We start from the raw sequence: 13,059 nt of genomic DNA, 5'->3' as shown, positions 1-13,059 counted from the left end.
TGTGGGGTTATTCCCTTTTAATATCAAGTTTAGCCCTAGAAAGCTTGTCAGATAAGCAGCCATACTGGTCCACAAACATTTCAGTTAGATCAACTCCCAGAGTCATAAACTGCCAAAGATGGGGGGAGTTGGAGTTCTATCTAGTTTCTTCCCTTCCCCTGCCTCAGGCTTGAGTTTCCCAGCCAGGGCTCTGGGCCAGCTGCTTCACTTTTACAACCCACACCCTTTTATTTACCTTCATGGACGCAGTGCTGGCATGTAAAAAATGGGATGAGCTGGGCCAGCAATCCAGGAGGGGGAGGGGATGAAATTCCCTCTATACAGTTCCCTCTGTGATCCTTTGAGAGACTAGTCTCCTCAATGGATCATTTAAACATAACTATGGGGGGCAACTGGGTAGCTCAGTGGATTGAGAGCCAGGCCTACAGACAGGAGGTGCTAGGTTCAAATCTGGAGCCTCAGACACTTCCAGCTGTGTGACCCTGGACAAGTCACTTAATCCCCATTGCCTAACCCTTACCACTCTTCTGCCTTAGAGCCAATACACAGTACGGAAGGTAAGAGTTTAAAACAAAAATAAACAAAAATAAACATAACTATCTTATACCTCTAAAGATCTTCTAGCCTAAAGTACATACAGTATTGCACTTTCCAAGAAGAAGCTACAATAGTTAGAGATAAGAGGGAAATAAAAGAAGAAGAAAACAAAAAATGGTTGATAGACGCATTGACAAATGCCAGTTGGGGGCAGTCTCCTTTGGCATAAGAGTTTACATTCAGAATAAGTATGTTCAATCCCCTTCAGTTCAGTTCATTATATCCCAAAGTTCATTCTGGATCTTTTGGTGCAGTGTGTGGCTTCCACAGGCATCCTATAGCACCTTCTCTAAAAAGATCCGCTTTCTTGATTCAGGATGTTGTCAAGTTTCTTTTCTTGAAATTTCTGCAAAAGATTTTAAATCTTGGATTTTAGGATAATTACACATCACTTACACTCACCCCACCCCTCCAGTTTGTTGTCAAATCTTCTTATTTCTGCTTTCACAATACTACCCCCTCTCCCCATATATATTTACTTTTCTGAATTGGACCTTTCATCTACTGACTCCATGCTTTTGCCTCCCTTATCTGGAATGCTCCTCCTCATTACCTCTACTTCCTGACTTCCCTGACTGTCTTTAAGATTTAGCTTGAATCCCACTTTATATAAGAGGTCTTTCCACAATTCTGAGGGACTTATGAGAAAGAACACTATCCACATCCAGAGAAAGAACTGTGGGAGTAGAAACACAGAAGAAAAACAACTGCTTGATCACATGGTTCGATGGGGACATGATTGGGGATGTAGACTCTAAACAATCACCCTAGTGCAAATATTAATAATAAAGAAATAGGTCTTGATCAATGATATACATAAAACCCAATGGAATTGCTTGTTGGCTATGGGAGTGGGGTAGAAGGAGGGGAGGGAAAGAACATGAATCATATAACCATGGGAAAATATTCTTAATTAATTAAACTTCAAAAAAAAAAGACCACCATGAAAAAAAAAGAGGTCTTTCCAAGGTCCCATTCCCTCCCACTCACTGCTAATGCCTTCTCTTTAAGATTATATGTCATTTACAATGTATATATCTTGTATACAAAGTTATTTGCGTGTTATCTCTCCCATTCGAATGTAAGTTCCTTGAAGACCATTCTTTGTTTGCCCAGAGCTAAGTATGGAACCTGGCACATAGTCAATGCTTAAAGAATGCTTGTTGATTGACTATTGACAGGCTTGGAAAATAGAACTTGAATGAATATATAGGTGTGGTAAACAGTGTGTCAAGTTCAGAGAAAAACTCATAGTTCAATTTAGCTGGTAACTAGAGTTCACACATGGGAGTCATAGTTAGGAGCTATATTTTACAGAACCTAAAATGTCAAATTGAGGAGTAGAAGGAAAAACCTTGAAGGTTTTTGATCAGAGAAGTAACAGTACTGTGCCTTGGGAATATTATTACAACAGCTCTTTAGAGGAGGGTGGATGGGAGAGGGAAGAGACTAGAAGAAGGCTGTTACTAGAATCCAGATGAAGAGGACTCAAAATAACCTGTTTGTTCTATCTGAGTAGGAAGTAGATGCATGTGAAAGATGATGTGGAGGTAGAATTATCAAGATAATCCATTAGCTGTGGGAGGGTGGTTATGGTAAAAAGTCAAAGATGACTAGTTAGAAACCTGAATGCCTGGGAAAGACGGCGGCATCCTCAACAGAAATAGGATGATTTGGAGAGAACTGTTTAAGGGACTAGGTTGAACATACTGAATTTGATATGACTACAGGACATCCAGAAGGAGATATCCAGCAGGTATTTGTTGATTTAAGGCTAGACTTTAGGAGAGAGATTAAGATTATGTTTATAGGTTTGGGAATCTCTATGTAGAGTTATTTGAACCCATGGGAGCAGAAGAAGATAGCCAAGGGTGGAAATATGTAGAAAGAAAAGGGCCAAAGATATAAAATCAGGGGATATTCATAATAAGAGAGCAAGAGATAGAGGATGATCCCAGAAAGAAGGCTGAAAACAGTCAGCTAGTAGGAGGAAAATAGGAGAAAGTGATGTTATGGAAGCCAGGGAAGAAGAAACTGTCCAGGAGAAGAGTGTGGTCAGCAGCATCAGAAGCTGCCCAGAGATTAAAACAAGACAAGAACTTTGAAAAGGCCATTGGATTTATCAGTTAAATCATCGTTAACCTCATAGAGATCATTCCAGTAGAGTGGTGAGCGTTAGAAGCCAAAATGCAGTGAGTTGGAAAGTGATGAGAAATAGAAGCAACAAATGTAGATTGTCCTTTTACGAGCTTGTCCATGAAAGGGGGAGGATAGAACAGATTTGAGCATGCTTGAATATGAGAGAGAGGAAATGATCAATGGCTTCAGCTACTAGAGGAGAATGAGTTGAGGATACAGGAAGAGACACTGGCCATGGCAAGTAGAAGAACCATCTCTTCTCAGAGATTAGAATAATGGAGACTCTCTCACCTAGACCAGTGATGGGCAAACTTTTTAAAAGCGGGGGCCAAAGGAAAGAAAATGCTCATCTCTCTCAGTCTGTTTCTAAGGCAACTCTTTCAAAGTTTCATTGTATTGTATCCTCATTGTATTCATCAGATTAGGAATAATGTCATGGGAGGGGACAGAACAGTTTGCCCATCACTGAAGACTATTGTAATAGGATTAATTCTTTTGCCTCATATCTTATTTCTTCAGTCCACCCTGCGCTGAGGTACCTCCTAATGCATGACTAATCACACCATTCTCCTGCTCAAAACATATAAAGTCTAAATTCATTGGCTTGACATTCAGAGCCCTCCACAATTTTTTCCAACTTGCCTTTACTTTCAGTTTGATTCAACAAAGATTCATAAAGGGTCTATGTGACTGCTGTGTGATGATAAGTGTTCAAGGCACAAAATGCTACTAAATATAGAGTGAGAGAAAGGTATTTAGCCTTCTCATACTATATCTGCCATTGATATTTTTTATATTACAGCTAAACTAGACTATTCAAGAGGCAGGTGAGTGACTCAGTGGATTGAGAGCCAGGCCTAGAGACTTGAGATCCTAGGTTCAAATCTGGCCTCAGAGACTTCCTAGCTGTGTAACCCTGGGCAAGTCACTTAACTCACATTGCCTAGTCCTAACCACTCTTCTGCCTTAGAACCAATACATAGTATTGATTCTAAAATGGAAGATAAGGGTTTATATTTAAACTAGACTATTCACCAAATAATTCCTATACTTTCCTGCTTTTGCCCACCCTATTACTTCTGCCTGGTAAACCCTACTTCACTTCCTCTTCCTGAGCTGAACATCTTCTAGGAAGACTTCCCTCATTCTTCCCAGTTAGAAGTAATCCCTGCCATTTCAACAGACTTATACTCCTTTTATGTACTTCACCCGGTTTATATTATAGTTATCCATTTCTTGTTTTCTTCCTTCTAGGTGGTGTATACATTAAGGAATATTTAATAACTGTTTATTGATGCATGAATATTTGAAGTAGGTACTAGAAATACCACACTGCTGGTATTGCATCCTTAACCATTCTCAAGATGAATCTTAGAATTTTCCTTTTTTCAAGGCCAATTAGGTGGCTTAGTGGATTGAGAGCCAGACCTATAGATGGGAGGTCCTGGGTATAAATCTGGTGTCAGATACTTCCTAACCATCTGATGTGGACAAGTCACTTAACCCCTATGGCCTAGCCCCTACTGTACTTCTGCTTTGGAACCAAGACACAATATTTATTCTAAGATAGCAGGTAGGCTTTTTATTTAAAAGTATTTTCCTTTTTTCTGTGAGGTAATAAGTGGCAGATACAGATTCACTGAACATGGTGAAGGCTCACACTGAAGCATAAATGAATGCTCATCTTGGCTACCTTGGTGGGTGATGCCAGTTGCCTACCGTCTCTAACCACCCAGTCCAAAGCAGGACATATCTGGACAGCTTGGTATATTTGCATAGATGCTGTCAGGAGACAAATGTAAATGTGATGGGATTGAGTGGGTGTATGTACTGAGGTGGTAAATAAAATGTGATTGTGATATACTGGGGGAATGTGGGGCCTTAGCAGCATGCTCCTCGCCAGGAGTATAGCACCCATCTGTTTTTCCTTCCGTCCCAAAAAAATCCAACTGAAAACAAAAGCTCATAAAGAGAACCAGCTCATCAGTCTGTCCTTCAAATTTAATTTTGTTTTTCAGTTCGGGTTGCTTTCTTATTTCATTTTGTTTGCATACTAATTAGATGTGAGCTTTTGACTTTGATTTTATGGCCTACATATTTTCTAAGGTTTGCTGGCAGTGTGACAGCTGATGTATCCCTTGAGGTCTCAGAAAAGCGCTGATGATGCAAGCACAGCAGGGTCCTTTTTTCCTTTATTTTTTGGTTTCCTCCCTCCCTACATTGAGGTTGCCAAGCAAACTGGGAATAATTGATGGCTCATTAAAGTCCCTTTCTGCAGACGGCTTCTTAGTGTTCCCAAAGTATAGCTTCCCTTGTTGCTGACTGCCTGGTAGGTTCTAAGGGATGAATAGTACTTACAAAGACTTGAGAATTAGCACTAGTTTCCTTGCCTATCTTAATCAGGGACCAGGTGCTGACAGAGTAGCATCTTTGTACACATTCATGATGTTTATGTAATAGTGGATAAAGAGAGCCATGTATATTTTCATGTTTAATCTTCATCTTGAAACAAGGAAAGTCATTTTGATTGGTTATTTCACCTTCCCAATCCATAAGGAGAAAAAAAGAAAGTAGAACCCCTAGATTTATGGAAAAGGAAAATTGTTCAAGAGAACAATTTCTTTGGGGGTTCAAGTTATGAAGGGCCATCATATCAAGGAAGGTTGAGGCTTATTGTGTTTGGGCCCATATAGAAAAATGGTTGGGAGTTATAGAGGGGCAGATTATAAGGAAATGATTCCTAACAATTAGAGCTGTTGAAAAGAAGAATAGGCTATCTTGAGAGCTATTGACTTCCTTGGGTTCCTTAACACTGGAGAAGATATAACTGCCTTTTTAGTCATCTGTTTGTAGAAAGTAGCCCAATTCAATTATATGCTGGGAAAGATGAAATGTAAGATTTCCTCTGACTCTGAGATTCTAGAATTCTATGAATTACAGCTTCAGAAGCTCTTAAGCTTTAAAATGTTCCTAGGTAAAGTTTATAGTAACCCCTTAGATTTGCACCTTGTAGTTTTCTGACTGCCCACTCCTCATTCTGCCTTGCCCCTCCCCTCCACCTTTAGCTGATCACATCCCTTCTTTCCAGCTGGACTCTCATGATACTTTATTTTCAAGCCTCACTCCATTAATGATTCTTCAAGCATATGTCTCATCCCCCTTGCCAAACTGAAACTCCTTAAGGGCAGGCTCACCTTCTTATATCTCCTGCAGTGCAGTTAAGAGATGTTCTCCCATGCAAAGCTCACAGCAGATCTATTATCCCCACCTTACAGATGAGAAAGATCAGATTCAGCAAATTAAGTGACTTGGCCAAGTCTACACAGTTATTTGTGGTGCCAATATACCAGAACTTGGATTTTTTTTTATTTCCAGGGCTCTTTCCACTGTGATACTCTGTAAGAATTTAAATTTAAGTTATATGCTAAATATGAGAATTCTAAAGTAATATTGTGGTCACTGATTTAAAAAGATTACAGTTTAAGTCAAAATGACTTTTAGCATCTTTATTTACAAAGAGGTGGTGGAAAGAGTGAAAGTGGAAAAATGTAGATAAAGAGACAGAAAGTACTGCCTAGTTACAAATACCCTAAATTTAATCCTAATGTCTCCAGACTGCAAATGTGGATCTGAAGGCGAATCTCACCAGAATCCAAAGTCCTAATTAGGAAGCTGAAATCCGAAGAACCAGGAGACGATGAAGAATCCGCTGAGGACCTTCAATGCACCAGCGGCTAAGACTGTCAAAAATCTCATAAGAACTCACACTTGAAGGGAGTATCCTACTTCAGCACCAAGGAAAAGGGAGGGTCTTCTCACCAAAGAACCAAGGAAGGAATCATTCCACTCACCACAAGCTAATGATCCCGGGAAAGAGTCTCCTCCTCCAGTCTAGCTCACCAACACAGAGAGAACACATCAGTCCTCAGACTGGCCTTTTTAAAGCAGTTTTCTCAATGTCACTTCCTGTTGTTCCCCACTTTACAGAACCGGGAAACCAGGAACCTATTGCAATCTTTCAGTTTGCCTAGCACTGCCTAAGGGGAATGGTAGTAGCCTTTGGAGGTGTGAACTTATTACTCTAGTAAGTGACTCATGAATTCTATTAGTTATTGTTCAGTAGGGTACTTTGAGTTCTTGATTTGTTTAGCTAAAAATAGACAAGGGGAGAGTTAATCCTATCTTCACAGCTCTGACTTGGAAGACATGAAGACCTTTAAATCTCAGGTGAAAATTGCTAACAAAATATAACCCCAGATAATAGGAGGAAACAACTCTTCTAAGGTGCCAGGGTGATTTTACAGAGGGGGGAAAAAAAGAAGATTTTTGAAGCGAGTATAATCAGTAGTGAGCCAGAAAGACATAAGAACTGTAAAATTATTTTAGAAATTGGCCCTTGGCCCTTTAATTTGCTTGTGCTCTTTGTGGTTTGAAATATCCTCTTAGATCCCTGTAAACAAGCATTTTCATATTGATTTTTGTCCACTTGGTAACCAGTGCGTTTCCTCTGGGTTTTTAATGCCACAGAAGCCAATAGGTTTATCCTTTGTTGTGTGCGCAACATACACAGCTTTGGGAGTTGCAAGGAACAGCTGCTTCAGGCAAACTCCCACTTGAATATTTGGCCACTGAAAAGGAGCCAGGAAAGAGAAAAAGGCAGCCAGTTAGAATCCCAACTCATCTCAAGCCTGATGATGACACCACTGTAGTACCAGGGCTCTTCTAGAAGCTTGAGAGAAGGAAATGCTCACATCTGGATCTGGAGGCAGCCAGGATTTCAGGGAGGCCAGGGCCACCCTAGATCTCAGTCCAGTAGTTAGCATACAGGCACAGGTCTGTGTTTACTTGGGTTATCTCCCTAATCAAACCAGTAGCAGAAAATCATTTGGCTTTGGTTGTGAAATGCTTTGCCACAGGCTAAATTCCTTACCCTCACACCCTAAAAAAAAACCCCAAAACAAACCTTCAGGATTGTGCTTTGCTGCCATAACAAAGCAGCACATACATGAGCATAGGAGTAACCATAACTCTAGTTGCAATGGGTTGTTTTTTGGTTGGATTTTCATGAAATCTCCATTAAATTTTCATTCTTTTCCTTGCTATTTCACTGTACTGGCTAAAATTTCCTCTTCTTTCTTAAGGAATATAAATTTTAGAAGTTCTAAGTTGGTCTTTTTTTTTTTTTAAGGTAATTTCCATTTGGCAAAACCCATAAGACTTTGTTTCCCATTTGAACTTTGTATCTGTTCAGTAGTAATTTCTCTTAACTTTCCTTAAGGTTAGAGTGTCTTCTCTACAGCCTTGGGAAAAGGATAACGTTAGCTCTCTCAGGGTTCCTCCATAATCATTAGTAGTTTGTAGGCAAAAATATTATTGCTTTCTTTCCCCACTGTGCCCCTTTTAAAGGATAGGAATTTGGATCTAGCAGTCCCAAGGATCTGAAGATTTGTGAGATCCTCTGGTAAATGTCTGCTTGGGAAGATAGCACTTTCCCATCCACCATTTTCATCTCTCCCTCCTCCCTCTTTCTTAACATAAACAGAACAGCTTGTATTCAGTGTCTGAATAGTAAACCTGCTGTCGAAAGTTTGCTTTAATATTTATGCGTTCAGCACTGCTACATGTTTTGAGCTCCATCAAAGCTTTTATTATAAGAGCATTTGAAAAGACTGGGGAAGTAGAGAAGCTGCTGATGTGTGTGCCATCTCTTATGTTCTCTCCACCCAACTCATCTTCCCTCACTCTCTCCTTCCTTCTCTCCTCTTCCCCCACTCCCAGAGTGCATTCCCCTTCTCTTTTTGGACTCCCACTCCAAACACACAAGAAGGCAAAGAGAACTCTTTCCCCAAGACCTCTGGGAGAAATCTGTTTAATATTTATAAACTGCTTCTGTAGCTATAATAACCAGAGGTAGCTGGAACCACCAAGATTTGCTGCAAATAGAACTGTACTGTGGAAACAAAAGGTGATGGTGTATAAAATGAAAAACTGGTACCCCTCTCCTGTTTTCATGGAGAAAGAAATATGTATGGGATAGATTGATCACAGAAGGACTAAGTCTGATCAGTATAGACTTGAGAACTCACCAGCCATCTGTGCAATGACCAAAGGATGAAGATACTTTGATTCAACAAGCATTTACTGAGTCCCTGCTATAGATATCTTGATGGCAAAGTAGATAGAGTGCTGGGCCTGAAGTCAGAAAGACCTGAGTTGAAATCCAGACTCAGACACTTAGTAGCTATGGAACCTGAATTTTTAACTTATGCTTGCCTGAGTTTCCTCACCTATAAAATGGGGTAATAACAACCCCTACTTCCCAGTGTTGAATTGAGGCTCAAATGAGATAATAATTGTAAAGTACTTAGCACAGTATCTGGCACATAGAGCTATATGAATGTTAGCTATTATTATTAAAACATGCAATACCCTTCATTTAAAGATGAATAAGCTCCATCTAAGTTTTGGTAAGGAATTTAGAATGATAGGGAAAATAAAGTATATTCAAATAACTATGTCAGAGAGCATATATTAATTGCTTATGAGGTACAAATAATGCTCTGGGAGTTCAGAGGTGAGAGAAGTCACTTCTAGGTATAAGGGACACCATTTGAAGAAGCAGTATCTTTATATGAATAACTTAAAAATCTCCAACCTTGACCTCTCCAAAACTTCAGACTTTACATTTCCAACACATGTCTTTGTCCAGATGTCCTACTAGCACCTCAAGTTCAGCATGTCTATGGCTAAACTTCTTCAAACTTGTTCCTCATTCTGACTTCTTATTTCTCTTTTTGGGCACCACTGATCTCCTGGTCACCTGTACACAAAATCTCAGAGTTTTCTTTGACTCTTTTTCCCCTTCATGACTCACTTACAGGTCACACTCATTAACTTATTGGTATCCAACAGGGTTCTGTCCTGGGCCCTCTTCTCCCTCTATACTGTCTCACTTGATGATTCCATCAACTCTCATGGATTCAGACATCTTAATACGGTGATGATGAATTTCAGATCTTTTTATCCAGCCATAAACTTTCTACTGACTGCCAGTCTCATGCTGCCAGCTACCCATTGGATATCTTAAATTCAATAGCCTATAGACTCTTAACATGTCTAAAACTGCACTCACTACCTTTCTACCAACCTACCCCCACTTCCTAACTTTGATACCACTGTTGAGGCCTCTATCATGCTTCTGTTCACCCAGGCTCACAACCTAGGTGTCAACCTTGACTTTTTGGTCTCTCTCACTTTCCATATCTAACGTCTTGCTAAGGCCTGTTGATTTTACCATTGTAACATCTCTCCTCCTTTCTCTGACACTGCCACCAGCCTGATGCAGGTGCTTCTCACCTCAAGCTTGTTCATCTCTTCGCCACCAGTATCTTCCTACTTCAGTCTACCCTTCATGCAGCTGCCAAAGTGATTTTACTAAGGCAAGAGTCTGACTGTGTCACCTCCCTACTCAGTTAATTCCTGTAGCCTCCTATTGCTTCCAGGATCTTATATGAAAATCCTCTGCATGATATTCAAAGCCTCCCTACTAACACGGTTCCAGTCTTCTTATACTTTATACCACACCAATGCTATTTATTCTATCAACACTGACTTCCATGCTGTTCCTTGAACAAGACACTGTTTCCCAGCTCCAAGTATTTTCACTGGTTATCCCCCTATGCCTGGAATGCTCTCCTTCATCTCCACCTGCTGGCTTCCCTGGCCTCCTTCAAGTCCCAGCTAAAGGATCATCTTTTACAGGAATCCTTTCCCAATTTCCCTTAATTCTAATGCCTTCACTCTATTGACTTATTTCCAGTTTCTCCTTCCTCCTCTCTGCATGTTGTCTTCCCCATTAGACAGTAAGATCCTTGAGAGAAAGGGCTATCTTTTACCTCTCTTTTTATTCTACAGTGCTTAGCCCAGGGCCTATTACATAATAAGTACTTAATTAATGTTTATTAACTGCTTTAGGAAAGCTTACTCTAGTAAGCCTTTCAAACTGGATTGGTTAGTGATACGAAGCTTTTCTAGTATACTAGGAAAGAAGCAAAGAGGCCTTGAATCAGGGCAGTGAGATGGGACTAGACAGGACAGGGCTTGTTGGAGAGAGATTGCCATGATAGAATTGATAGGAGTTGGCAACTCATAACTACCTTGGTACTTGAAGCAACTTTGCTCAAAGGTATTCCTGTTACATACTTGCCTCTTGTAAGGTCATTGCATCCAGGTGCCCTACAGGAGTTTTGCTTCTTTTAAACACTCAGTGTGTACTTTATAAATAACGGTCTTAGCCAAGAGAGCCCAAGAGGCCCCTCTTGAAAGATGACTATCAGACTGAAGAGCTTTCATTTGTGAGAGGTAGTGTTTTACAGGGCTCACCAGTGTAGCTACATAGAACCATCAAGGGAAGGGCAGTTTTCTCCTCACCTTAAAATAAAAAATCCATTAAAAGTGATTTTTCTCTTACAGTAGTGTTCTTAAGACAAAATAGAATCTTCTAGCTTTGGAGGCCTCTTCAGGGGAAAGATGGTATATTCTGAGCCTTTGTATAAAACAGCCTACTTGTCAAAATGCACAAACCCTACAATCGTCTTCTCAGAAGGCACCTTCAATTTTGAGCAGGTCTAAGTCTGCCTATTTTTCTGTTTCCTCTCCTATTTGGGTGCTCAGTGTTTGTCTAAAGACCATAGTGGAAATAATTCAGCAAGTAGATTACCTCAGACCCTAGTTTTCCTTCTTGTTTGCACTTAGCCTGGAAGTGATTAGAATGTGGGCCCCACCCCCTGGCCAACTTTATCCCAAAGGGACAGCCTTTTCTCACTCCCTTCTCTCATAGGTCACAAAGCATTAGAGGAACAAAGTGTTATTTCATTAAGACTCTTTCCAAAGAAGGTACCTCCAAGGGTATTAAACACTTCCCTGTTTCATAATCGTTCTTTCTCTATCTATCCTGGGGATGTGACAGCATTCCTGGCAGATGAGGATGATATATCGCTTGCTGATCCTCTCTTCCAGCCATTTCATTCCTTGCTTCCTATTGCCTCTTTAGTTCTTGAAGGTTCTTTAATATCAAGCATCACATTTGTTTGCCACTGAGGTGATGGAAGTCTAATAATGGATGATGGTTTCAGGTGGGAAATGCACAGCTGGACCATGTCTGCAGCCCAGATCGTGTTTTCCTACAGATGTCTGTAGTAATAAAGAGTAAGAGGAGGAATTACAGAAAGTGGCAGGAGCAAAATTGTTTCCAAATTGTAATAAGGTTATTTTTTCCCTTTTCTCCTTCCCAAGTGCTTTTCCACTGAGGATCAGTAGATGCTTTCATAGTACAAAAGCTTTTTAACACCTGAGAGAGAGAAATCCATTGTTCACTTTTTAGATACATCCCAGTCAGGGGTAAAATGAAACACAACCAATACCCCACCCATGGCAAGTTCTCGTCCTCTCTCTCTCTCTCTCTCTCTCTCTCTCTCTCTCTCTCTCTCTCACACACACACACACACACACACACACACACACACACACACACACACACACACACGGCATGCAACCAGATTCATCATGTTCTGATCACTATTCTTCTTTGTTTTCCTCAGAGTATGCAGAAAACATTGGTGATGGGAAGAACCAGGAATTCCGGGAGAATGAACAGAAGCGTATTCTGGAGCTGCTGGAAAATTTTTAGTCCCATTCTGCCTTTCCTTTCACCCCTCAGTCTATGAGCTCTATGTCTGCTTCTGGGCTCTTCAACCTGAAATGCCTTTTTTAGAATGCAAATTTTAATTTGGTTTTTGGACGCATTAAAGTTAGTTTTGGTATTCCTGGCCTTATGGTTTTTTATGTATGTGCATGAATACCTTTCATAAAAAGAATGGTGAGTTTATGCTGCCTCACACATAGTACCGTCAGTTTTCCCATCTGTAAAATGAGAAAATTGAACTAGACCTCAAAACTTACAGTCCCTTACAACACTAATCATCTGATTCTTGTAATATTCAGCATACAGAATGTGACTATGAAGTACTGAGACTAATTTAATAAGCAAACAAGAAATAAGGCATTTAACTAACTGTTGTCAATCAAAATAATCACCCTGAGTAACTTCATGCTTATTTTAGTATGATTGTCATTGCTCAGAAGCATTTTTGGAAATTAGCTTAAGAACCCATTTATGACCTATGTAAGAAAAGTAGCTTCCAAAATTTATAGTCATTCCTTGTTCTTTACCATAAATAAGCCCCAATTTCACTACTTTCCTTATTCACTAGCTATGACTGAATATCTAATAGTTCCAAAAATTAAAGCCATCATCTTCAAAAG

General features: G+C 40.1%; 1 protein-coding gene across 1 annotated transcript in view; it reads left to right on the top strand.

Moving 5' to 3' along the window:
* CTNNBL1 (catenin beta like 1) overlaps positions 1-12,563 on the top strand; it is a 216,689-nt gene extending 204,126 nt beyond the window's left edge. The window contains exon 16 of the mRNA XM_044664307.1: positions 12,336-12,563. Coding sequence (XP_044520242.1) covers positions 12,336-12,424 — 89 coding nt within the window. The 3' untranslated portion in view covers positions 12,425-12,563. The remainder of the gene's footprint in view (positions 1-12,335) is intronic.
* The last annotated feature ends 496 nt before the right edge of the window (positions 12,564-13,059 follow it).

Source organism: Gracilinanus agilis, chromosome 2 (genome assembly GCF_016433145.1).
Source record: "Gracilinanus agilis isolate LMUSP501 chromosome 2, AgileGrace, whole genome shotgun sequence".
NCBI lineage: Eukaryota > Metazoa > Chordata > Mammalia > Didelphimorphia > Didelphidae > Gracilinanus > Gracilinanus agilis.
The sequence above is the reverse complement of the archived record's forward strand: the minus strand, read 5'-3'. Positions and strand labels throughout refer to the sequence as shown.